General features: G+C 45.0%; 2 protein-coding genes across 2 annotated transcripts in view; one reads left to right on the top strand and one right to left on the bottom strand.

The window, feature by feature from the left end:
- The first annotated feature begins 18 nt into the window (after positions 1-18).
- On the top strand, positions 19-4865 carry LOC112976643 (ras-associated and pleckstrin homology domains-containing protein 1-like). Its single transcript, XM_026088101.1, has 2 exons — positions 19-3717; positions 4011-4865. The coding sequence occupies exon 1, from the start codon at positions 19-21 to the stop codon at positions 1201-1203; it is 1185 nt and encodes a 394-aa protein (XP_025943886.1). The 3' UTR covers positions 1204-3717; positions 4011-4865.
- A 6416-nt stretch (positions 4866-11281) lies between these two features.
- The window catches only part of ABI2 (abl interactor 2), a 42101-nt gene continuing 26031 nt past the window's right edge, over positions 11282-27351 (bottom strand). Inside the window, exons 8-9 of the mRNA XM_026088090.1 lie at positions 23076-23249; positions 11282-15070 (exon numbers count right to left, since the gene is read on the bottom strand). Coding sequence (XP_025943875.1) covers positions 14895-15070; positions 23076-23249 — 350 coding nt within the window. The 3' untranslated portion in view covers positions 11282-14894. The remainder of the gene's footprint in view (positions 15071-23075; positions 23250-27351) is intronic.

Raw genomic sequence — 27351 nt, 5'->3', positions numbered from 1 at the left:
AAGCAGCAGAGCTTCTCCATGAAGCCCCCTCCGTCCCCTCAGTCCCCGGTGCCGTCGGTGGTGAAGCAGATAGCCAGCCAGTTCCCGCCTCCTCCCACCCCACCTGCCACCGAGCCCCAGCCTCTAAAGCCCCTTCCGCTGAGTGTGGCTCCGCAGTCACCTCCGGCGGTGAAGGCAAAGCCCAAGTGGCAACCCGTTGCCGTTCCCTCACCTGATTTCCCCCCTCCTCCGCCAGAGAGCAGTTTAGTGTTTCCTCCTCCACCTCCTTCCCCAGCTACCTCTGCAGGTTCTCCCCCCCCTGACAAATCAGGGTCTCCAGTCAAAAAGACCAGCAAGACATCAAGCCCGGGAGGGAAGAAACCGCCTCCAACACCTCAGCGAAACTCCAGCATCAAGTCCACCAGCTCCACTGAGTACCACGAGTCCAAGAGACCTTCAGTGGACCGCCTTGTCAGCAAATTTGCACACCCACCAGAGCCGTCGGGGTCTCCTTCCAAGGAGTCGTCGCCTCCTGCAGCCCCTCCAAAGCCGGGAAAGCTCAACCTTTCTGGGGTGAGCCTGCCGATCGTCCTTCCGCAAGGAGGGATCCCGGCCAAGGCTCCTGCCCTGGGTGTGGCTGGGAAGGAACCTGTGGTTGAATTCCCTTCGCCGCCATCGGATTCAGACTTTCCTCCACCACCACCTGAAATAGATCTTCCTCTCCCGCCGGTTGAGATCCCATCCGTGTTTTCAGGCAGCACCTCCCCAAAAGTCGCTGTCGTCAATCCTCAGCCTCAGGCATGGTCAAAACCATCCATGAAGAAAGCCCCACCGCCCACGCGTCCCAAGCGGAATGACAGCACTCGGCTGACGCAGGCGGATGTGGCAGAGCCACCAGGGTCAGCCGGCCCCCAAGTGCCCACTTCGCCCAAGTCCAGCCTTAGCGTTCAGCCGGGATTCCTGGCAGACCTCAACCGGACGCTGCAGCGGAAATCCATCACCCGGCACGGCTCCCTCTCGTCTGCGCGCGTGTCCCGAACCGAGCCCACGGCCACCATGGACGACATGGCCTTGCCCCCGCCCCCACCCGAGCTGCTGGCTGACCAGCAGAAGACGAGCAGCTTTGGGGGCAGTCACATATCCGGCTATGCAACGTTACGGAGGGGGCCGCCCCCCGCGCCCCCCAAAAGGGATCAGAACACCAAGCTGTCGCGGGACTGGTAGTCGGTCCCCAGGGCCGGTGCTTCCGTGACTCGCGAGCTGCTCCGCGACTGGCCAGCCCGCGCCGGTGGGCGCCTGGAGAGAGCGTGGGGACCTGGGCGGTGGCTCCACCACGAGAGGTGATCTCATGCTGTAGCTAAGGCTAAATGTAGAGACATTCCCCTTTCATGGCTAGGCCAAAAAGTGGGGGCTTGAGGGGGGCGGTGTTATTTTATTGTGGGAGAGGGTAGAGAAGCATCGACTTATCCTTTCAATTTCTTTTACCCTTCATACGGATTGGACCAAAAATCCTTTTTTCTTACTTTTTCTGCATTTGGGGGGAAGATAATTTTTTGTAGTGTCTGTCCATGTGAGACATGTTTGTGCATGTATTATAAATGTAGGTATATAATATATTGTGATATATTTCGTCGCAATTATAGAAGATAACCAGAATGTTTTTGTAGAGACGTATTTATTGTTTCAGTCACTACATTATCAGGAATTGGACTCTGTAACCAGTGAAATCTTAACATTAAGATGAAGATGTAGGGGGCACTTTAAAGAGAAGAAGAAGAGAAAACAAACCACAAACCTCTCTTGGCAGTTTGTGACGGGTAAATGGTGCAGAGCTGAGGCGTTCTGCTGGTAACTGTACATTGGTCATTGGTTGATTGAAAAATACAGATGCAACATACCAAAACATTCTGGTCGCAATACTACTGAAAATGACTGAGTAAGAAAATAGATTATATATAATGGGCTGGAGTGAAATATATTTATACTATAAAGAGCCTCCCCCTTCCTCCCAGGTAGTTTAAAAATACACACTACGGCAAATTAATTCTAAGTTCTTTGTCAGTGCAGTAAATAGGATAAATATATATTATTCCAATCCATTATGCATTCTAACTTTATACTGGGCTTGATCATTTGTTTTTATGGCTCGAATATTTGTGTTAACCCCTTTTGAAAGCTGCCAGAACTCCTGCAATCAATGCCGACCGCAGGGCTGACCCACGGCGAAACACGGCTTGTTAGGCGTGCTGCTTTTCCCGAACGACCAGGTAGGTTTCTGTAGAGAGCGTTGTGTTCTCACACAGGCACACACACCCCGTACAGTCTCGCCTTGTTTGTGCCTGATAAGATGTATTATCTTTACAAAAGCAATTGTTGGGAAAACGTTTATAGACAGCGTTGTTTGTAATTCATTAGAAATTGGCAGGAAACTTTCCCTTCTGGAAAAAGAGAAGGGAATGGTAATTTCAGTGCGAGCATAGCTGGAATTCTGTTTTCTTTGACCTGCCAGATACTGTGACCAATGCATAAACCTATTAATTATGAAGTTGCACTTCTAGCAGTCAAGGGAGATGACTGGGGGAAAAAAATTGAGGCAATAACATTTGCTAATAATTTAATTTAATGGGCCCTATTAGCAGGAAATAACTATCGTATTTGGTTTGTTTATTTATTTGCCACCGGTTTGCAATCAATCACCACATCAAAATACTAGAGACCTTTTTCTTGTACTTCAGTAGTTTGTACAGTCTTACCCACATATTGGACGTTGTGTAAAGGTAGCGTAGTTAGCATAAGTGGTCTTGCGTACCATGCATGTTCAGTGCAGGGTAGCGGTACGCAATCTTTGTAAAGTAACTAAAATACTTGGGCTGTACCTACCCCATCCTCAGTTGTTACAATGTCCCTGATGGTCACTACAGGGATACTGTCCAGGCTCGGATGGCAAATGATTTTACTCTTTGTTTCCATTTACTCCAAAAGCAAATTTTAAATGCTTTCCTTTCCCCAAAGAAAGAAACAAAGGAATAGCTTGACTTGACGGTATCTTCATGCGTGTAAAATAGATGGAAACTAATCTCTCATTAGAGCAAAATAGTTGTAATTCAAGCTGATAGATTTAAGAAATATTGTGACAGTGTCCCCCATTGCTTTTTTTTATGAAGTGTCTTTAAAAAAATCCAAATAATAAAGTAAATGTCTTTGTGAATAATTTATGAATAGGAAAAAAAGTTTTGCCGATTAGAGAGAAAAAAATGACACATCTATAATTATATAGTTTTAAACAAGTGCATCATGAAAAGAGAAAAAAAGAATGGTGCTGTCTCTGCTGACCTGTTTCATATGATTTTTTTAAATCTATTTCAGCGCCTCTGGAAATTGTTCTAATATATCAGACTAGTTTTTTTGAGCAATAAGAATATACCATTGTGTGCATTTTTAAAGCACTGCTGTGGAAAGGCACTTTTTTGTATCTTTCAAATTGTTCACAAAGTTTTGTTTCTACTATTTTTGTGCTTATAAAGTGTCCTTAAAAGCATTTGCATTGTTGATTTTAAGTGTGCTCAGTGTAGCTGGCCAATAACTTCATAGGAAGATTGTTAAGCTACACTGCAATTCATTGGTGCTGTAATTTTCTACGTTGGTCCTCCTGCTGCTTTGTGCTGCGTGGAGCTCCTGGGGCTCAAGCGCAAAAGGAGCGCAGACACGGCCGTGACTCCCGGCCCCCACCCGCGAGAGGTAAGTGGACACTCTGCGACTCTTCGGCAAGGTGCGCTGGGCTGACGCAGCGCGCGCTCCCAGACGAGAGCGCTGGGGAATCGTGCTTGCCCCGTCCTGGTTTACTTCCCCCCCGAAGAGCTCCACTGGTACGGGTCAGTTCCAGCCCGCTTTCGTTCGTCCGCTCTGTGCAGGTACCTCTGGGATCTGCTCTTGGCAGAGGAATGTTTTGAGTGCAATTTCTTCAGAGGCATTTGAGCTTTGTTCTCATTTTCCTGTGCCCAAATTTGTTTACCCCGTATCTCTCCCGCTAGGCAATGAATTTCTGCTTACTGCTGCAGGCCACTGAACAGCTTGCTGGGAGACAGAGGTGTAACTCCAGGTTTGCAGCAAAAGGTGGCAGCCCGTATTCCTTCTGTTACAGCTTCCTAAGTCAGCAGCGATGCAAAAATGTAATGCGTGGCTGCAGCTTGCTCTCTCAGCTGAACGCTGAAATTTGGCTACAGAGGGATTCAGACAACCTGGTGGCCTTTTCAGCTTATGAGACCCTTCATTGTAACTTGCTTTTCCAGTGTATTTACTGGTTTTTGTGACAGTAAATATTTATGCCTTATTTGCAAGTTAGTTGTTTTTTCCCCTTGAATGCTGGTCTCAAAATTGGATGACTGTATCTGTTAAAATCATAAAACAAAGGAGCCAGATCTCAGACACACAGTGAGAAGCTTGCTGCTACAAACATGTCTGAAATCCTTTAGGCCCTTATTCAAAGGAGCAGGTGAGAGCTGAGCTTTCATAGTCCGGACACAAAGAGAGCGGCTGCTTTGATCCCAAGGTCGGGATAGCGTACAGGAGCCTTTGACGCCTACTCAGGCGTGTGGCAGGGAAAGCCCTGCTGCTGCGGGAGCAGCTGAGGGCGGGCGGCTGCGCTCTTCGCTCCTGTCCGGGGCCGCTCGGCTCCCGGCTGCCCGCAGAGCAGGTTCCTGTGCACGCAGCACCAGGTAAAGGCAGGGAGCTGGTCCTCTCTAATACTTTTGCTGGAACTTGGCTCCTGCAGAATTGCTTTGAAAGGGAAAACTAGGCTTCTCATAGCAGCACTCATCTTAGAAGATTTAAAAAAAAACCTCACAACTTCTGAGCAAGTGGTTCTAAACAAATCACAGGTAATATGTKGGGGGGGGGGGGGCTGTTCTCTTCTGTTTTTTAAACCCTACATTTGGGGGAGGAGGTGTAGGCACAGGTTTCACCAAAAAAAAAAAAAAAGAAAAAAAAAAGTTATTTTCCTTGGAAGAGGAAAGCTCCTGCTCCACCTGTGCAGTGGCTGAAGCACAGATACCACCTGTGCAGGAGCTCCTCTCCCCAACTGACTGTGCAAGGTCCTGCAGGGCAACAGTGAGTGAGTGAGGAGGCATCAAGGAAACAAAGTGAAGGTACCTGAGTCGCTTTGGTTTCAGGACTGATGGGAGAGGGAGAAGTTTTTTTAAACAAATAAGTGTATTTTAAGATTTACTGTTCTGGACTTGCACATTAAGAGAGTTTCTTATTTCTTCTTTTCATTCCCATAGGCAACCAGACAGATAGATAGCACAAATTAGCTCGGAGATAAAAAGTAAAGTATGCCAGTTTTGCTCTGGGTTAAAATTATTTTTTCCACAGTCAAAGGAACCAAAAGTGCTGTTTCAGCAGCAGAGGGGGAAAAAGAAAAATTTTCTGCTTATTACAGAAAACTGCACAGAACTAAATTGTTTTACTTCAGTGGTGCTATTGCAGGTAAAATTGTTTCTTATTCAAAATGTGATTATAAGTAAGTGGGTCTACATGACTACTACTTCAAATGGCAAGTCATGTTAAAATCAGTCACATTTCCTTGGTTAATAGGGGCATTGTGTGGATTTGCTGGCTTTAACTCTGGTTGGGGAACATGTGTTGTGTTAGAGAATCAGATTCACCCATTGAAAAATGTTGTTAACTTAAACAGAGCCAACCTCCTCTCAGCTCAGAGCTGTATTGGTATTTTCATTTGATCGCTCACCCACAGAATTTCCAAGATTTGACTCGCTTCCTGTTTGGTCACATTTACTTTTAAGTAGTGGCAGAGGTTTAATAAGGGCGTTTTCTGTTTGGTGTCTATGTGTGTGACTCCCACCTGGTCAGCATAGCTGCTTTCCTGGAGTTTCATCTCTGACCAAACACTAAAGCAACATAAACTCCTGACATAAGTAAGTTAGTGAGGATACAGCCAGAATATGTGGTTTCTTTCCTTTGTGAAGCTAAGGGTGTAGGTTACCTGCTTCTTCCAACAGTGCTCCTAATCCAGCCAGGGGAGGGGGAGGCCATGTTCCCCCCAGCCCAGGACAGCCTCAGTGGTGGTTCCTGGTGAGCTCTGCAGTCCCTTGCTCACTTTAGAGGGGAGACTCAAACACGAGAGGGTTTAACACGACAGGGGATAGTTTGTCTTGGATGTTTCTGTAATGTGCAGGGGAGGGGGGGAGGGCTGGAAAGTTTTTTGGGGGGAACCGTAAGCTTGTTGCAAATGGAATCCTTTTCCTTTCTGATTTTTTTTTTCCTTCAATTAAATCCCATGAAGAATGACAAAACCAGCATGATATCACAGGGATAACCACTAATACTATGATCTAATGAGTCACAGGCTTCGTCCACAGCTTTGAAAAGTTTAAGACACTAACTTGCAAATAAGGTGACAACGTGTGCTTGTCCTTCACAATGTAAGTTAAAGTAATTGCCACTAATGCAGGGAAAAATATAGAGATTTGTGTTGATTGCTGTTTGGTGCTCTGAGGCATGAAACAGGGCAAGGGTTCAGTGAACTGGGTTCATCAGAACTGGGTGTCTTTGAGGGGAGAGAGGAGGTTGGACGGGAGGAGCAGGAATTGGTGCTGTGCGCAATCCCCCACGGTGGCGGTTGAGTGAGGGGAATGAGGGAGAAGGAACTTCAGTAACCGGCTTGGTGGAACCGCCTCGCTGAAGGTTTAAAGGTAACGTATCCTTTAGGAGATTTAGGAATCGAACCAACTGTTCCCTACTGGGGAAAGTAATTTCCTCCCATCTTTCTAGCTGTGGGAATTTCACTGCTGGCTGTCAAAGATGCATTCAGAGCTAATTCCAGGTGCGCAGATGTGCTTGCAGGGCCTCTCCCGAGGCAAGCGGCCGGGAGCTGAAGTGCTGCTGATCTGCAGCAGCTGTTCGGAAAGAGCAGGGCTGCACTGCTGCCTGTTGCCCATCTCTGCCCTTGACTAACCACCCCGGTAACTCTGGGTACATATTGGGGTGGGGTGGCGCAAAGGACAGTTTAGCAAAAAAAAACCATCTAGAAATGTCCCACCTTTGGCATTTCTTACCTGTGCTAGAGGCTCCCTTCTACTGATTTGGTGCAGCACTGTAAAGCTTGTACTTTAAGAAGGAAAACTAAATGCTTTGTCACAAGTTGTAATTGCAAATCTTAGGTCTCCTTCTAGCAGTCTGCTGTGGACCAGAAATTAAACTGGAGCAAGCAGTTTGTTTTAGGGCTTACGCTAATTGTTAGCAGCCACTGGTGATGTCCTGTATAATACTGGGGATGCAAATGTAAGAAAAAAAAATGTCATTGCAATGATGATTTGTTTGTGCAGCAAACTTGTGCTGAGTGCTGTAAATACATTCATGTTTACTGCTTTAAAAAGAAAATTGCACATTTTATCTTTCAATGGGATTGCCTCCCCTCTTCTTCCCTTTCCAAAAAGAAAATCAAAGCTCTTTTAGACTGACAGCTTCAGGTTGGGGGGGAGCTTTGCCATATTATAAATATATATAAATATATGTATAAATATACTTTTTTAAGCATGGGAGAGGACAAAAGAATACTACGTTATAAAGTACCCAATATAGATCATTATACAATGGAATATGCACAATTCAATAAAGATGTAGTTGAATTTAATAATTTGTTTTAATCCTCTGTCTTGCCATTTTCCTTCTTCATGAATTCAGAACACACAGTGTTTTCTCAAGCCATCAGTGGTCTTCTCTTTAGGGATTAAATATCTGACGGCCTAAAGTAGAGGTTACCATTTATCTGCTCACTCTCAATAAAATTGCTTTTTATTGTTCCTTTGCACAGTTTTTTCCAGTGGGTCAGAGCTGGCCCTACCAGTAACAGGGGTACACCGATTACAGGTCTAAAGAGGACCCCGTGTGAAGGCTTGCCTTTTTCACCCACCTCTTCCCCAGGCGTGCAGGGCCTTGGCATGTTTTGTACAGCTCTGCTCACGCAAGAACAGCGCATGTGCGGCAAGTGCTTGTGCAGCCCCTCTCTGGGGTGCACAGTAAGGAACTGGGCACTGTTCCCCCATCCCCGGGGTGCTCACGGGCTAGCAGTGCATCTGAGACTATCGATCAAAACTCAGCTTTTACAGGCGGAATTTGAAGGTTAGGATTACAGGAACTCAGACTGGCACTGCTGGTTACGTATGGCATTCGCTCTTAGAGGCAGTGCAGTACCTGGGCTTGCCCCGACCCTGTGTTAGGCTGCCTCCAGCCAGAAGGCGGAATGCCGCCCTTGGGAAGCCGCGGCTGTAGTGCGTGCTGTCACAGCTCAGTGAACAGACGCCACCCCACGAGCACAGCTGTCCACACTCCGAGGTGATGGGGGATGCGGAGCGCACAGTGAGTGTCCTGGCCTGGGCAGACAAGTCACCGCTGAAGAAAGAAGCTCTTTCCCACCTGCAGGCACAGAGCAGGGGAGCTGTGCCTAAAGAGGAGCTGGGCAGAACCCTGCTTGGAAAGGAGAGGGAGAGCAGCACTCCAGCTGGCTCGGATGAATCCTAGCCAGAAGCTGGCACCACCGGACAGCAGCTCAGAGCTGCGAATGCAACGTAGGGGGCCTGCACTGGGAGAAGGAGCGCTGCATCCCAGCAGCAGAGAGTACAGGAACGGAGCAGTAGTACAAAAGCAGCGAGAGCAGGCTGGATGCCGATGATCATACCTGTGCTGTGGGAAGCGCCAAGCTCCCAGCATCTCTGTCACGGGGGGCTCCTGCGCACACAGTCCTCGCTGTGCTGGAAAGGCTGTAGCAGAAGAGGAGGTAAGTAAGTGACGCAGCCGTGGCACACTCACAGAACACGTAGTGTGTGCTTTGTTCTTTTTATTTAGGGCTCGTAACAAGAGGGTTTAGTACACAGCAACAGTTAATTCCAAGTACAATTAAAAAAATTTAAAAATTGGGTTTTGCACTCACTGGAAGGTGGTTCAAATGGCACACACAATAAAACGTTACTGGCGGCACACAGCTCCCCAGAGTCCTGCAGGCTTGGTCATCAGTGTTTACAGTGGGCTCTGCACACATCCACTGCATCAGCAGTGCCAGAATCAAGAGCACAAGAGCACGTCTCCTCTGACCGTAAACCAAAGGGGGGAGGGTTCTGCTTTCAGAAAAAAAGTGCATGGACAAAATCCATGTTAGACACTGACATTTCCAGAGAATTCATAGAAACTACTTGTCCATGCAAGTTGCAAAAGACACTTTTTCAAATGTGAAAAGAAGCACTTGTTCTTTACAAAAAAATCTCAGACATGTCAGCACTTTAGCAAGGCGCTGTAATGGAAATGAATTTGTACACAGCTCTTCCTTATTAGTCAATAGTGGTAGGGTTTTCTGAGGTTTTAAGAGAAACAGGAACAAATGCACTGCACACATTTCAGCAGAGTCACCATGTAGGTGTTCAATGGGTTGCTGGGCGTAGGCTTACCTCTGGACAACAGGCTGCTGCCGACTTTACCCTTTTGTAACACGTGCCTAGTAATAAGCAAAGGTGCTAATAAAATCAGCATGTTCAGCGTACCAAAGAAAAACCACTTCCTGCATTTGCATTTGCAGGAAGTTGCACAAAACACATATTGGGTTTTTGTGAACAAAAGCAGCAGAACACCTTGCACCTTACTCCTTGCACCAGCAGTTGGCAAACCTTGGCCGCATCAAGCGTTCAGCAACCTTCCCAAGGACACGAGGTGATGGTCCCTCTGTTCTTGCAGTTTCAAAATCAAAAGTAGATCAATAGGACTGTAACTACACACTGACTTCAGCTACAGCAAAGACTATTCCCCCTTGCACTATTTTCACCTCTGTGTAAGCTTTTCACCCACAAAATGTGGCTGTGCCTAATAATACTGAGTGATGCCAAAGGGTGGGGAAGGTGGAGACAATACCTGCAAGCACAGTAAATTCTAGAGAAAGTGGTTCCCCATAAGCTATATGCCATTGGCTACCTGTGAGTTTGCAACACTGTCTTCTAAGACCAAATAATAGGGATTAAGTAAAATGTTTGCCTTTGTGAATGCAACAGCTCTGCACCTTTCTCATCGCCACTGCTGTCAACACAGGCACTAAAGCCTCCCTGTATGGGTTTTGCATAATGTTTTCTAAAATGCTGCAGTGCTCAAACAGCGAGTCTAAAGGCTAAAAGCGAATAACCACAGCTCCATGGTCTTACCAACAGCACCCTCTAGCTACTGCCAACAAGTTGCCCTGCAGAATACAAACTCTGCCTCTTTCGCAAGATGTCCCATCCCACTTGGAGGAGGGGGGGGGGGGGAAAAAAAACCCTCTGTGAAAAGAAGCCCTGTAAAGGCTCCCGGCTTACTTACCCAGCATGAAGTCCTGTCCTTTCTATACAGGAGAAAGTCAAAGCTTCCCTTTTGTTTTAAGTAAGTCAGAAGCCCAGAGACATAGCTAAAAAAAGAGATCCCATTGCCAGAGAAGAGGCACATCCACAGCGCTCACTAGGAAGTGGTGGAAGAGCACAGAGCTAACCCAGCACCCAGTGTGCAGGTGGGAGACACCGCAGAAGTGCAACCTGCAGCAATGCACAAACCTACCACTGCCAGCCTCAGACACACACAGACCAGCCAGGCAGCAGCCCCCTGCCCAAAAAGGAGAGTCAGTCCTGCTGCTGCAAGTCGTGCCTGACAGCAAGCCCTGCATAAAAGTGCAGTCTGCCCCTTTGCCGGTGCTGGGCTATGGCACCATGGCGCGACTGCTGCACCCACATGAACAAGTGAAGCCCAGCTGCTTACTCCATGGAGTGAGAGCATACAGCAGCAAAGACCGAAAATGCGCATGAGCTGTAAAAGGTCTGGAAGAATGGGAGCACATGCTGCTCTAGCGAGGGCAGGCTGGCTCGCGGGGGAGCTGTGGGTGAAAACCAGCAGCGCTCCAGCCCACTTAGGGCCCCCCCCCCCCCCAAGCTCTCTTGGGCTGCTCATCACTTACTTACCAGCAGTCCCAGCTGCGTTCTGGGGCTGCGGCCAGACTCCTGGTTACAAGCACCAAGTGCTTCCAGCCCCTGGGCCTGCCGCACCTCTTGCTTGCTGTTGAGAGATGGCACCGTGCTGCATCACAGCCAGGACCGGCACCAGATAGCATGTCCTCAGGCACTGCCGCTGCGCTCTGGCGCCTGAACAAGGTGCCTGCGCCAGCCAGTGGCCATGGGGCACGCTGGCTAGCTGCTCACGTGCAGCACTTGCTGCTCCTGCCTCTGCTGCAACAGCCAGTGAGGGAGCCCCTTCAAAAACAAGTAATAAAGAAATCCAAGACGGTTTCAGCCACAGCCTCCTCTGTTAACCTGAAACAGAGGCACCAAAACCACCTCTTCCCGCACTGGCTGGGGACAGCGTGGGCCCTCCCTTCGCACAGGCACATGGCAGAGCAGACAGCTGTAGTTAACAGCTTTGTCCCGGGCCAGGAGCAGGGAAGAACTCTGCTACAAGAAACCAAGGCAAAATACATACGCAGCTAGCGACTCCTGCCTCGTTTCTGTGCACACCCACAACAGCTGGCCGGGCGAAGGCAGCGCGCAGGAAGGGTGAAACGTGCTCGGTTTGGCCGCACAGCGCTCCTCTTCCTTTGGGCTACTCCGGCGTGTCTCCTCCCCCCACCTCTGGCACATGCACACTACCCACCGCGCTACTCAACTGCCTCCAGTGCTGAACACCTCCGGCTGGGACAGCAAGACTCAGTGAGGAGAAGTTTTGCATCAATTTGAAATACTGAGGGCCTTCCCCTCCCCCCAACTTCCCCACCCCTTTTTAAAGTAAACCTGTAAATAAAAAGGGGAAAAGAAAGGTTGTTGGGGTGTGGGTTGTTTTTTTTGGGGGGGGGGGGGAGGAGAATTACAAGCAACAAAACTAGAAACACAGTCCTCACTATCATGCAGTCTATGTAACATTAATATACAAAGCCTGATTACTTTGGGCTGGTCTGTGATCATTAACATCCCCGGACAACCTACAGACTCAAAACTGTATGAAATAAAAAGTATGCATTAAAAAAAACACCTTTACATTAATACTGCATAATAAAGCATAAAACGAGCAGGAGGTGACCCAAAAATTCAATCCACAGTAGCTCTTGCAGGATTAAAAAGAAAAAAAGAAAAAAAAGCCACGTGCCAGCAGGAGGACCAAACACTGGCCCATCAGCCAAGGCCAGGTGTTCAAGGAGCTGCGCACATTCCACATTCGAGGGTCTGCAGCCCTGTGCACTACGCTGAGCCCTGGCAAGCACTCAGCACTTCCCGGGCTTACAATGCGCTGCTCTGGCAGAAAACTTTGCAAGATGAAAAACCAGTTTAATGACAATTAAGGCTACAGGCATGTATCACACACCATGGAAGTGCGCACTGTCACCAGCCACCAGTCAGACGTAGTCAAGCACATGCTCTTAGAGCACCCGTGAGTTAAACGTGCATTTCACTAATGCAATACCTCCCACCTGGCCTTGGCTGAGCATGGGTGCGCAGAGCTAGAGAGAGCAGGATTAGTTGATGAACTGTAACTCATTAAGCAGCTGTAACTTGACACATTTGATCACATATCCATAATGTCACTGTATGCGCAGTCTTTGCCACAGATGATACACCCAGGGCAGGAGAAGCAGGGAAACTCTGACGGTCCTGGCAAACACAGCCACATCGCAAGCACTGAAAAATTGTGTAACACTGCTGCATTTCAGTCACCCTGGTCTCTACCTGGCTGCAAGCTGCACAAAATGTGGAGACCTGCCCTATAATATTAGAAACAGTCATTCAAGCTACCATAAACCAGTTTTTCTAGGTAACACTCCCAGAGAAACAATGGGCTAAGGGACCTGAACATGGCTGCAGCTCGTAGTTTTGCTGTTAGACAAAAGCCTTCTCAGAGGAAGGCAGAAAGTACCTGTTCTGGCTAAGATTCATCCCAAATAATGCTGCTACCTTCCAGAAAGAAGACTTGGCTACATGGCTGTGTACTGAGCAGGGGTAACTGGCTGCTGGCCTTGCACCACTTCCTTCAAAGTCATAGCTACTGCAGGCTTCAACCAAACTGGTTCCTTACACACTCAGCGGAGTTGCATGCGCTCTTCCTGCAGGCGATCAAACTCATCCATATCCCACAGACACACACCTGAGACTGTTTCTTTCCTCTTTCTTCCCCCTTGAGCAGCTGTGGCTCCTCCCCGCCCAAGTTTGCACCAAACCTGCACCTCTGGCCTGGTAGTGCACTAATAACCAAGCCAGGGGACTGGGTCAGTTCCCTGCATCTTTGCCAATAACATCGCGAACTCAGCCTCCAGGTAGTTCTCTGCACCACTGTTTCATGCACAGGCCTCAGAAGCCGGCCGCAGCATTAGTGAGACTTTGACAAGCTGCTGTTGGTACCAGCCGCAGTTGGCCCAGGCAACAGTCAAAAGCTGTCCAGGAAGATGCCCTGGCCCAGAAGTCTCTCACAATGGAAGATCCAGCTAAATCTGCAGGCCACCAGGTTTAATCCATTCATTCTGTTACTGCATGACACTAACCCAAAGATAGCATTATGTCCTTCCTAAAGGCAGACTAGTGCAGCCACCACTTAACACTGATCTGCTAGGTAGAACCACAGCGGAGCATTTTTAACTGAGACTAGATTAAAAAGCAAACGATCAACAGAAGGGGCTACAGAGCCTTCACTTGGTATTACTCCACCCCACATCCATCAGTACATTTCAAAGTATCTATTTCTTCATAACAATGGAGAGGGCTGGGGGAAGAGCTAAGACTACTACTAGTTACTGCTTGGATTTCCATGGGAAACCAGTACACACAACAGCCCTTTTAACTTCCACTGAAGAGATTTTGGCAACAGACCTGAAGACGACAATCGCCATTTGTCCTGCCTCTGCACAGGGCTCTCACAGTACATATGCAAATCTAGTCATCAAGTACAAAATAGCCAATTTACAATACCTGATTGTTTTTTTTTTAAGATTATATTGTGCATAAGACTAAAGTTGGGGGTAAGTTGCTCTAGTGCAAGCAGGCGTGAGTAGATTTGAACCTCAGATCACAGCCCCTAGAGTTTATCCTCAGACCCCAGGAGGACCTGTAAACTTCATTTCCCCTTCACCATCAGTGGCATCAGTGAGTTCTGTTTAACCCATCAGCACCCACAGCTGGGAGCCTGCAGCACATTTACATCAGTGCATAACAAAAACCAAACCTGTGGCATTCAAAAGATGAGGAAATGGGGATGGGGGTCCTCTGGGCTGCAGCCATCTTAATTGTCTGAACTGAACGGTGAATGAATCAAAGCCAGCTCTGTGGGCCCCTGTGTCAGCCTACGTGTGCAGAGCAGCTGCAGAAGTGTTTATGCTAGAGATGTAAGGAACTATCTGGAGGTTGGATACACGAACAGCCTTGTGTACGAATCCGTGTTTGCTAGCACATGAGTGTTCTTCCAGCTGCACAGGAGTGTAGTGTAGAAACAGGGAGGGATGTCCACTGGCCAGTAACCCTTCATCACAAGCATCCAGGACATCCCATGCGCCAGGCACTGCTGCCAAGGGTAGTACCACAAGGGCACACAGTATTCCTGAGACAGATCCCAGAGCCTGCCAGAAGAAGTCAGAATTTGGGTGAAGTATCAGCTACTCAACAAGTTTGTTACATCTGAATGGGTCAGCTTAATTCAATGTCAGATGGCTCATGATAGCCACTGCTGGCAGCCGGAAGAGCCATTTGTTCAAACAACTCAAATCACTATTGTTTTATAATGGAAGGAAAAAAAAAAAAAAGAGTGGTTGTTACAATTATCCTTCATTCAGTTATTTTGGATGGGGCCCCAGAGGCTGGTGGAGATCTGGGAAGCCCTGAGAGCTCCTGCAGCAGCAGATGCAGTGCTCGGTCCTCTGGTGTTCACTCTGAGTAATGCATGATGGACTCCACATAGTTCCCTGGGAAGAGGCCTGTCACTCCATTCATGACCCCTTCATACCAGCCATCATCATTCTTCTTGATGACATAAATGATGGCACCTTCCTGAAACGAGAGCTCATCTTCTTTGTCCTTCGTGTAGTCATAAATCGCCACCACTAGGAAAGAACAGACAGAGAATGACTATTAGGAGAGGTACAGAGAGGAGGAGGAAAAACAACCAGTCAGATACAAACTTCTCCACATTCAAGGCAATCTTAGAGAGCTGCACTGCTTCACTTGTACGTGTGCAGAATGACCAGCTCAGATGGGTATTTTTTTCTAACCTCTTTTATAAGAGCTCATGCTTTGAAACACATTATCCAGGACTACAAGACTCTCTACTACTAAATCCTCTGTTCTCATTATCTACATGCACTCAGGACCACACCAAATGCTCCCCCTCCAGACCCATCAGAGGGAAAAGGTTACAAATAGATCATAAACATCTGGTGTGGAATGATACCAGGAGGTTGTGTAACTCCCTGTGGCTGTGACCACTCAGACCAGTTCCAAGATTCATGCATTAGATATGAGCAAAACCAGATCTCTGCACAAGTAACAGGTCAGCAGGAAAACATGGAAGAGGGAAAGTTATAAGAGCCTTTTTCAGATCACAGTAGGAATGAGCCAAGGCTCCACACTTACATCTACCCTAGCTACCTCCACATTTAAAATCTGCCATGTGCATGTCCCAGTAGCTAGTAGTGACTTCTTGGGTTTATAGTACCAAGATAAGTGAGTTCCAGTTGAGAACTGGGAGTAAGGTGGCTCTCTCAAACAAAATGTAGGCTTAACATATCAGGAAAATTTTCTTACAGCTGCAGAATAGTTTATGTTACTGAAGGCATGGAAGCTGCTTTGGAAAGTCAAAGAAATTGGACAAAGCACTGGCAAATATTAAGGAGAGTATTGTCCTGAAATGGCAGAAAACAGACATCAACTTCACCGAAAAGTTTTTCCATCCGTAGTTCTATGATTATGTGCACCATACAGAAGATTAGCTATGCCAGACTGAATACTGCTTTTACAAATAGCATCAATCACTGCTTTGAGCACTTGGCAATGAAACACACAGCACTGCCCTTGAAACAAAATGCGTGTTGGACAGGGATCCTAAATCCTTGTACTGGAGACAGAAAGGAAGACACCCTAAACCAAACCAAGGGGAAAAAATTAACAGCATGTGTTCAGGAGTGCAGCATCCAAGAGTCCTACTAAATTCATAATTCTTTTCAGAGGAAAAGATGATGCTTCCTGTTGAGGAAGCAAAGGTATCAACACAAATATTTACTATGGAAACCTGGCTCCTGAGGGGACTGTAAAGTAACATATACAAATCAAGACCAGTGAAGAATCAAAATATGTAGAAGAAGATTTTTTAAATAAGTGTCCAGAGCTGGAGATTTGTATCATTCATCCAGCGCATATTTAGAAAACCCATGTTGCTGGCTTTATGCTCATACCAGTGTAGTTGTAAACTAATTCATTCTAACCAGTTTTAGACATGCCATTCTAAGGAAACAAAACATGAAAGTGGAAATGAATAAATTCTTAGCATCATTTTTAGTGTGGAAAACAGAAATGATTATCAGCCCTATATGAACACATGTGCAATTAAAGTCTTTCAAAATTCCTTTTTAACTGTTTTCTGTACCTATTCATTTTAAAACATTTCTTTCTAGATTCATCATGCTGCTGTTCTTCATTCTCTCGATTTACATGAAAATGCCTTACACATATACTAACAACCTGAGGATCATGGCAACTTCCAATTCCTTTTTCATTTGCCAGAGTACTCTAGTCCCTTCTGATAAATACTGAATGCATCCATTGTTCCATGTTCACAAGTAGGAAACTTTTCCCTCAGTTTGTGATGAAAATTTGCTGCTTTTTAAGCCTCTTATAAAATTACCTGAAGCCTGGTTTTGTTCTTCCATCACTATTGCTTCCTCCTGTGGGTCACTTTTGTACTGGCAACTTTCCTCTCTAAATGACTGTTTAATCCTTCTGTCTATAGTCCCACCACTTCAAGCTGTGAGCCTGTCACATACCACGATTCACAGGGAGCCCAGGCCAGTACTGCAAGAAAAGCTCCAGATGAGGCAGGAAGCAGCAATACTGACTCAGGAGGTGGCATCCTTCCCTGCAAGACCGAGCCAGGACCTGCTTTAGTTTGTATCTGAAGACATTTCAATGCAGAGATGAAAAACAGAATTACTCACTCAGTTGATATTCTTCCAATCAATGATCTTTCTCTGATTCTCCAACAATTACACTGAATTTGGCTGAACTCTTGTTACATAAAGCTGACCACAACTGTAGGCCAGACTGATTCTCCAACTGAAATTTGACAGCTGTGACCATACTCTTTCTCTATATGCAATGAGGGAACTTCTTCCTTCTGCCAACCCGTTTCTGTTCATCTGATTTGCACAGTTGGGACAGTTTCTTACCTTCTCATGCCATGCACCCAGACACACAGCTCAGTGGAAACCGCAGGGGTGCAGTGTGCTCTCTCGGACACTCCTAGTCAGCTGTTGCTATTACAGTCACGTGGTAACGTCCTCAGGTTCAACATCCTCAGTAACTGTATTCTACCTAAAAGCTTCTCCAGCTGCTTAAAATTGACCTACTATTCACTTCTTTCCTCAGCTGTAGGTTAGAATATGACTTAATATTAAATATACCTCCCCCAGTGTATGACCGCTTTACAGAACAGGAACATACTGAACCCGACCTCGATATATGGCAACTTTCTGTGTTTGACACCTCCCTGGCATCCCAGCATCTACACGCACATGTTCACAAGGGTTACATACACTCATCCTGTTAGAAATACTTTCATATGAACTTAAATAAAGGCAAGCCAAAAGAACAAGCACAGATCCTAGATATTGCTACTCTCCTTACTGGGGATAATTGTATTTGAACGGCCATTTCCTTTCTCAGAATCGGTTCTGTCCGCTCTGAACCATGTAGCAGAATCCTATTTATAGGAACTTAAGGCATTGCCATAGAAATAATTATTTTGCAGGTGAAGGATACATGTTTTTGAGTATGAAAGCCCTCTTTCAGCAAGGGGCTTTTCATTAACTTTAAAGCTTGCTTGCTAGCTACAAAAAATACAGTCAAGCACTTCTCTCCCAACTCCAGCAAAGCAGTCAAATCTCAAGACATGGGCTGAATGTAAACAGTTGTTTACAACTCAATCCCCATGTATGTCAGTATCTCACTGTTTTCTGGTATCCTAAAACTATTTCTTAACAGTTCTTCATATATTGTAAGCACTTCAGTTGCTCATAACTTTTACAAGTGTTTTTGGTTTTTTTAGAACAGACAAATCTTTTTAGACCTTTTAGTTTTTTCATTTCCAAAACTAGATGACTAAGTTTTTGGATGGGACTCTACATCAATATGAGAGAATGTTTTGCTTCCAGTACTTTTGTTTTTCTGCAGGGAAAGGGTTTAAACTAAAAGTTTGACTTTCTCCAGCTTATCTTTAAAGACTTCCATTATGGGTTCTTTATCCCACATGATTTGCCCCCATGAATCTCATACCAAAAGTACCTGGGCTTGAGATAGATCGTGCACATACACACTTATATAAATTATTTCAGCTCACCAGCTCATGGAAGTCAGTGATAGAAAAGCAGATCAGAAAAATATGCTATATTTGAAGTGTCATTATTTCTTCAGATATAAAGCTGTTTCCCACGCCACACGCCACTATGATTTGCTGGCTTCACTCCTCCACAAACACCCCAGAAAAAAAAAACAAATCCAAAAAACCCACAGTCAGGAGCAATACAGAGGCCAGATCAAACCATACTGAAAACTGAATGCAGTCATTGCATTCTTTCTAAATTTATAAATCTACTGTTACCTGTTCTGTTGAATGCTTTAACCTCTCTGTATACCCCCTTAATAGTTCCACATGCTGTGCAAACATAGCAACTCAGACCTGTTCAGACACTGCTGAAATCAATGATCTTGTAAGTGCAAAAAGCCAGAGAGCCTGGGGGACACCAGCTACAGAGCCTCTTCCCTCTCCTTCCCACTCAGCTACAGAGCGAACTTCGGATGAGAAGAGGCAAGCTGACCTTGGAAGGGTGTTCGTACAGGCTAGACCTCTGTACTGCTACATGCCGCGTGAAGACAGTTTGCAGACGCATCCCTGCCTCATGCGAGCTACCTGGCTTCAAAACTGAACACACCTGATCGCTAAATGCTGAAGAGGCCTGCACCTCCTGATGACGGTGACTGAGCCAGGAAGTTACAGTTTCTGGGCAAATTAAGGCCCAAAGGGAAGCTTTCGTATCAGAAGAATGACACTGCATCCACTGGGGAGCATGTGAATATGGGGGGGAATGAGGAGGAGAACGAGAAGAGCTGGCTGTGTAGACTAGGCACCAGACAATCGCAGGACAGATCTGTATATCAAGTCTTTCTTCTTCTGTACGGCTTGTATTTTCATCTGAATATATGACATGAGCTCATACTTCTTTGCCCTTTTAGTGCTCCCTACTCCTGCAAATCATACTTTTATATCCCAGCTATACTTTAATTACCTATGGTTGCTATTCACATTTAATGCATACCTCTGATTTCCTGCAGGTCCCCTTCAAAAGCACTGTATTTGGTGTACTTGTCTGTTCAAATGAGTCTTTAACACTCCACCTTCCCTGGCCTGATCACTGACAGACACAGTAAAGTATACAGAAACACCAATTCTCCTACTCTAAGCCATGACAGAATTTACTGTTTAAAAAAGTACTGTAGATCTGAACTTGCTTTTCAATAAAACAAACTGTTGGGACAACTGCCTAACAATAGTTTAGAGGTATCTTCAGACACATACACAGTCATTAAACACAGAGCTCAGTCCAGACTATATCTAGGAGCAAATGCCCAGAAGCACCTTCCTCGCAGTGACAGATAAGGCAAATTCAAGCTGCTGCCACTGTGAAGGAAAAGGTAACTGCTAGGAAGAGAAACATTTCCAGATTTTCTTTGACAACAGAAACAAATGGTTTTCTTCATCCTACTTTGCGCTGGACTAAATGTTTATTTGCTTTGAGTTCCCAGAAGAAGTTTACAAGGGTCACACTGAAGGATGATGTGTAATCCTCTTGCTGCCCTCCTCTGTTTGCCCATTTAATTTCTTTAGCTTTTGTACAATTTTGCCTAGGATGGGCCTTCTTTCATTTATCTCTTCAGTACCTCAGTAGTCTAAAAGCAGCTGCTGCAATGCCAGCCTAGGGACCCACTCTCATTGCGGCTATGCCTTCCACAGCGGAGTTGTTCTGGCCCCAACTAAAGCTCGGGAAGAGGGGAAGGTTCAGTGAACAAACACACATACCAACACAAGCTACTGCAGAGCAAAAGGGAGAGAATGAGAATGGGAATGTAATTCTGCCCTCTCAGATAGGACCAGAAAAGCATCCTGTTTTCTACTCCATTGTACTGAAAGCCAAAGGAACTATAACTAAAGGAGAAAAAAATCCTAAAACTTAGAGAGAAATGCAAGCAGTAACAAGGGATTTCAATCACAGCAGCACACAATTGTCAACTGATTCAGCTGGCATTTGGTCCTATACTTAACTATAGTTCCAACTGACAACTGTCACATCAAAAAATATATATACTTTTGCATTAGTAAGAGACACTATAAAGAGGCAGGGTGCTGTGGGCTCCTTTTTTCTTGTTAGCTGAAATGCCACTGAAGATTTGCTGAGAGCCAGGTGGCAGGAATAACAGAAACAGAACAAAGATAGTTTTACAAATGTTGAGTTTGGATAAAAGTGTCTTATGGCTGGAAACGTAGTAGAGAGAAAAATCTTGAGACTCGTTCCTGTCAAACAGTAACGTATCTGCAAGCTTTTTCCAGCAGAAAATACGTCAACAGAATCAACCACAGTGAAGCTGGGTGGGCACTGTGCATTCTCTGTACTGCCTGGTAAAGAAGAGTTAATTAAGTAACAGAGCACATCAAATATCTGCTGAAGTGACCTGTACTGATCCTAACCTGAAGAAATTTGCCATCTACCCCCACAGAAAGAAATGCCAAGTCATGAACCCCTTCCCCTCTCCTCTCCTGCCCCAACCTAATTTTATGAAGTCAGGTAACTAATATCAGTCATGAGCAATCCCCTGCAGACTGTACAGCAAGAAGAGTGCTTTGTATATGAGCTCCCTTTTGTCCTGCCCTTCCCTCCTGGAAATAAGCTTCCCTGACACAAATAAGCTGAAGCAATGTTTAATCAAACAAAGCGTCTGTGTGCATCAACTGAATAATAGTGACATTTGCCGTCAATCAGGGCTGTGGAAAGGTCAATAGATAAAGCAAGTCATGTAAAGACCCTGCAAGTCAGCCATTTTGTCTGACAAATGGTCTCAGCTTGTCAGCAAAGCCTGAATACTCCTTGCACTAAGCCGTTATACCATCTAGGAAGGAAAAGAAAATAGATTTTCCCTCCATCTCCGCTGGGAATAGTGGCATTTTCTTTGGGCTGGAGCTGGCAGAAAGTTCTCCTTCAGTAGTCTTTTTTTTTCCCTGAGCTCCTACAGCGGGTTTATCTTTATAGCATTCCTGAATTTTTCCCCCCTGGTGCAAACTGAATGCGTCTAACAGTCACCTAGCTGGGATGCCTGGCTGCTTTGCAGCACTACATTTTATATCACTGATGGGCGAGTGAAGAGTTAACAGGACTGAAGTTTGTCAATTGATATGCAGAAGAACTGATAGCACAAGAGCTGACCTGCACAAAGCTGTTGAACAGAGGACTTAACAGGACTAAAGTCGTCTACCAACCGATATGCGCAAGGACTGATATGCGCAAGGCTGCGGAATGATTAACAAGACTGGAGAAGTGAAGTCTGCCACCTGGAATCTGCACGGACCCCCGGGGGAGGGAAGAAACAATACGGAGGTGTTGGGGTCTTGCCTCGCTAGCAGGGTCCTCCCAAGCAGACAAACAGACAGTCCTGTGATTGCAAAACTTGCTAAAAGTCAGCAAAAGCAGTGTTTGCCCAGAGCCCCAGCCGTATAAAAAGAGACTTGGGAGCTAGGAGAGTTTGAGCAGGGACGGGAACGTGACCTGATCATCCTCTCCGCCTGGACCGTGAGTATTCCCCCCCCTCCCCTTTTCCTGGGACACTGGGTTAAGGGAACTCCTCGAGGTTGAGAGCCCTCTCACCAGGAGAGTGAACAAGCTAGCTTTCAAGTAGGGATAAGCAGTCCTTCCAATTAATAACGCAGTAATCGATGGTTTCAGGTTCCTTTCTAAATTAGTAACTGATGGTTTTGTGTTATCCTTCCTAAATTAGTAATCGCATTATTCTGATGGATGTTACTAATCCAAGAACTTGTGTGAGGAAATAAACATCTTTTTTATTATTATTATATTACTGTCTCAGTCGTTGCTATCGAACCTTCATAGCATGACAGTGTGACAATCACCCTTTATTTATTTAGAGGAACAATGCCCTGTTTCACAGGAGAACACCAGGCAGTAGAGGTTTTCATATCCGAGTGCTGCCGAGCCATTTATCTACTCTGTTATTTTACCTGTAACTTTATTCCAATATATCTCCACACCTGCTCCAGCACTGGAAGACATGTAGCTGCAGCCACATGGCAATGCCCGAGTTAATCCTACAGCAACCCATGGCTTTTTAGCTCAGCACAGCTCCACACGGATAGTGTCACAGCCTCCAGGGCCCCAAACCCACACTTCTCCAAATGCACCCACATGTTCAAATTTCAAATGGGATAGCAGCACTGATTCATTCATTTCTACCCTCTTATGAGTTTGATAATTAGGATCAAGCAGACTACCGAGAGGTGAGTCTTAAGGAGATTACAGAGGATTTAAAAAATCTGTAATTAGCCAGCTAATCATTATCTCCTCCCTTTACAGAGGAAGGGGTGAGAGAGACGGACTCAGCAGAGCAGCTTAACTTTGGTTAAGTTGCTGTTTGGAGGAGCACCTCTGCCACACCACCAAATACGGGCCAAAGGAGGAATCTATGCAGACCTCATATCCCAAGCTGGATGATAGAACCATACGCAAAACGCTATTACAAAAGCGACCCTAGCATCTCTACTGGCTTTAAACCTACCCTTTTCTAAGTAGGTCCTTGGTGCCCAAGGAGGGTCCTCTTCAGCATAGGGATCACTGTACTCCACCACAGCTGCTTCCTCTTCCTCATAATCCTCTGGAGGTGGGGGTGGAGGTGGGGATTCATCAAACACCGGCTCATCCACAGGTGGTGGCGGAGGAGGAGTATCTGAAACTGAAAAGGAACAGCGATGTAACCATGAAAATGTCTCTAGAACCATGGCAGCAACTTGAAGTAATACTCCCAATCCCAGCTAGTGGCACTGGGACCAACAGCTAGAACTTGTGGAAATACACTCGAGACAACAAAATGCAGAGAAGGAAGGATCAGGTTCTTCCAATAAAATTCTTTCCTTTCCCCCCGCTTAGCAATTTCACACAAACTTGAAGAGGCAGTAAAGAAGGCAGAATTCTGGCTATATACAGGCAAATCTTTTGTCCACTCAAAACAAAAGCCACATCCAGTAATAAATCATAGCACAAGGAAGCAGCAAACTTACTGTTTTCTTGAACTCTGGCCACAAATCCCATTAATGGTAACTGTGGAGTTACCTGTAGGATGGAGGGGGGAGGAGGAGCAAGGGATGCTGCCACAGAAATTAAAAAGAAAGAAGCATTCAGTTAGAAACACAACAAAGCAGCAAAACAGGAGAGTAGACATCATCACCACTCAGACAATGTAGCAGTCTGCCAAGAAGCTGAGATAAAAAGGATGACATCCAAAGAAAAATAGCTCAGGTGGTCTAGGCATATTCCTAATTCTTACTTCAAGATTTCTCTATTTTTAAAATTACCAACCCAACTCTTTTTCATAAGGTCAAGAACCCATACTGAATTGCTTCTCTGATCTAATTATGAAACTCCCTTTGCTGAATTTTATTACTGCAGCAATACAGGACTTTATGAACAGACCAAACAAATATATCAAGAGAATTCTCACCATAATCCCCCACCTTTTAGATCAACAAAACATTTCTGGAGGTAAGAGAGAACACATCTTTTCTGTAACAGCAACCATAAATCCTTAGTACTAAAAATGGATATAACTAGTTTTCTTCAAAACACAAGCCAAAAATCAAATGAGTCAGTTATTTCAGATGAAACAGAGAAAGAGGCCTTTGAGAAACTGAACATACGTGGACAACAACAGAGCTTCTGACCAGGGGCCTTGCCCGTAGAACAAAACACAGCGTGCTGCTGCGCAACAGCAGAGCCTATTCCAGATGTGCTGGCTCGTTTCCTTTCCACCTGATTTGCAGACCACAACCTTGACGTCTATAGAGCTGTTTTACTGGCACCAGAAGAGCCATCTTTTTGTACAATACATGTGAATTCACATTTAAAGAATATAATATGATTCAGTTTAAAAATGTTATAACACTAAACTCTGGTCTGAGCCAGGAATGAAAGTTGTGAGAAGATTTTACTGTGTAAGGTTTCATGACCGTTTTGCAAGGATAATGCAGTACAATTGCTTTTTTGAAGCAGGTACAAGATTATTTTTCAGAAAACACACCCCAGGACAAGCACAATTAAATAACTTTCTCATTAGTGGTGGCATACAAAACATTTAATCAGGTCCAAGAAAAGAGGGGAAAAAGTCTACATTTACATGTACCAGTATATTTGTTTAGCTTGCAGAACAGAACTAATTAAATTTCAGCTAATTCCAGAGTTGGTAAGAAAACTTCCATGTAATGATTTAGTATTTTCAGAATTAATTCACATCACCATAGAAAGTGAAGAGAACTCCAAGGCATTTAAAATTCACGTCTCAAAATTTCCTCTCATTTATTTTCTTTCCGTAACTATTTTCAGAAGCTCTTTGAATTTCTTCTGCCACTCTCTTTCACACTCCTAACGCTACCATGCACCCCAAACAAAAAGAAAGCATAAAGGAACCATCATCCTTTTTGTTGCAGAAACCTACTTGCAACTCCATACAAAGCAAGCTCCATTATCTCACCATTTAATTGCTATTTCTTGAGAAAATCGAAATGCTTTTCTAATTACATCTTCTTTGACTTGAATGAAGTGACCCTAAAGAGTATTTGTTCCTTCAAGAGTAACCATAGTAGTTGGGAAAAGGTTTTGTGTTGGATTTTTCAAAGCAGGAAAAGGGAATTTGAATTTCAAGCTGCATGGAAATGCAGTAATATTCAGGAATTCGGCATTCCTGTGTAACTATGAAATCTCAGCCTTTTTAATTATATATGCTATAAAAAATGCTCCATTTCAAAATGTTTTCTCTATTCAAAATCATATGAATTCATAAGATTCGTACCTATTGTACGAGACTAAGCTTTAGTTTCCTAGGTCTCTTCATCGTGCTTTGTTCATGCGCTATATGTAATTCATTGAAGGAGGTAACTAGCTTTTCCAGGTAAAAGAAAAAATTACTCTAGATGAGCACTCGAGGCAACTATGGAAAATCCTTTTGTTTAGTTTAATCAAAATGGTGATGCTAACACTAGCTGACATCACTCCTTGTTTATTGCATCTATTTGTTGAGTTCCGTGCTTCAGTCTACATGCAGTGCGGGGACTAGCATATTATTTGCTTCTCTATGATACATAATGACTCTAAGCTAATTTTGGCCTTCAGAAGCTGATACAAAACATGTTTTATTAATGACTGCATTTATAAAATGTATTAGAAGAACTCTACTGTACTCCTGCTATCTCAAAAGGCAAGAAAAACATCAGCTTAAGCCCTCCCACCCAGCTTCCTTCCACATACACCAGTGGTGGATTATAGGTTTACCTACACGATTGCTTTAAATTAATTCAGAAATGCACAAGAGCACTTTACATTGGCTCGCTCTGGCCTGGTAAGAACATAGCTGTATAAAGTGCGTGCAGTGCAGACCACTGTCCCAGTGCCCACCAAGTTTCTCTCAGTTTTTTTAACCTGTACTGAGCTCCATGCTGCTGGCACCTATATTGCTACTGATATCTAAGGTAGCTAAATTTACCCCACTTGTTAGGTGACATGGCTGGCAACAGTGGCTTTGGGACAGACATATGCTAAGATCAGTTACAATCTGCACTTAACATTTTCTTTTCAATTGTTAAAAAAAGTCTCGACATGAAGTAGAGAAATTACATTGCCTTAGAAATGTTATTCAAAAGAACAGAATAGGACAGGTGTCTTTCACTGTCCTATAAACTCAATAAACCAGAATGACTATCCCAACATACTAAAGAAAAACGCAAGTGGAAAAACAGTATTCCTTTATTGCCAAACAACCTGCAAAGAGAAAGGAGAACAAACTTTTCACACCTACAAGCCCTAAGTTTGTGTTTTCTCCCTCCCTTCAGGAATGCTGAGAAGCAGCCGTGGCCCCTGCCCTGCCACTGCTCCCTCCTGCTCCTCACAGACACAACAGACCCTCTGTTCATAGGGTCTTCAACAACTGTCCTTGCCTGCGCATCCTCTTCCTCCGAGGCGCAGGCCCCAAAAACCCTGTTTTAGTCTAACTACAAAGCTAATAAATTCTGTATTCTGCTAAGTACAACAACCTTAAAAAGAAAATCTCTTACTACAGCTGCTTATTTATGTTGTATCAAGTATGGTACTATCATTGAAGCATTTTCTTTGTGATTTACAGTTCCAGTGACTAATCACTGTAATCATTACTTTCCTTCTGGGTACACAGGCTGAACTGCGGTTACATAGCTTATTCAGAGTCTATTTGGCATCTTCTATGACTACATTTTGACAATGCAACCATAACTTCCAGAGAGTTATCCCTTTCCTAAAGCAGAAACGCACAGCAGATGTCAAAAACTCTGGATATATTAAAAATCCTGTTTACTGCAAAGGTAATCCTGAAGGGTTCCCTTTACAGCTATGTCCCTTTCCTTCTTGTCCATCCCCTCTAACCTTCAGTATGCACATAACGTGCTAAACAAATACTGTGTATTTCAGGCAGCTAGGCTGCAGTTTAGTCATACATCTTCCTCCTTTCCCATGCCCTCAGCAGGACCATCCATTTCCTACTTAAGTTAAGCACACGCATCTCGTTGCAGGCTAGTTCACAAGTAGTAATACTTGAACCTAATCCAATCCCTTAAAAGCAGTTTGCAGCATCTGACCTGATTTCAAGTTCAGTGAACAATTTAAAAACAGCACAACAGCACTGAAGTGCTTGCAAGTCAACATTCAGTCTGGCTTGTAATCGGGTATTTCTAACGAGGAACCTTTCATATGCCCTTTGCATCTTTCTGCATCTTTGTCAAAAAGCCTCTCCTACTCTGGTACGAATACCTTTGTCT

Source organism: Apteryx rowi, unplaced genomic scaffold (genome assembly GCF_003343035.1).
Source record: "Apteryx rowi isolate R43461 unplaced genomic scaffold, aptRow1 scaffold_12, whole genome shotgun sequence".
NCBI lineage: Eukaryota > Metazoa > Chordata > Aves > Apterygiformes > Apterygidae > Apteryx > Apteryx rowi.
The sequence above is the reverse complement of the archived record's forward strand: the minus strand, read 5'-3'. Positions and strand labels throughout refer to the sequence as shown.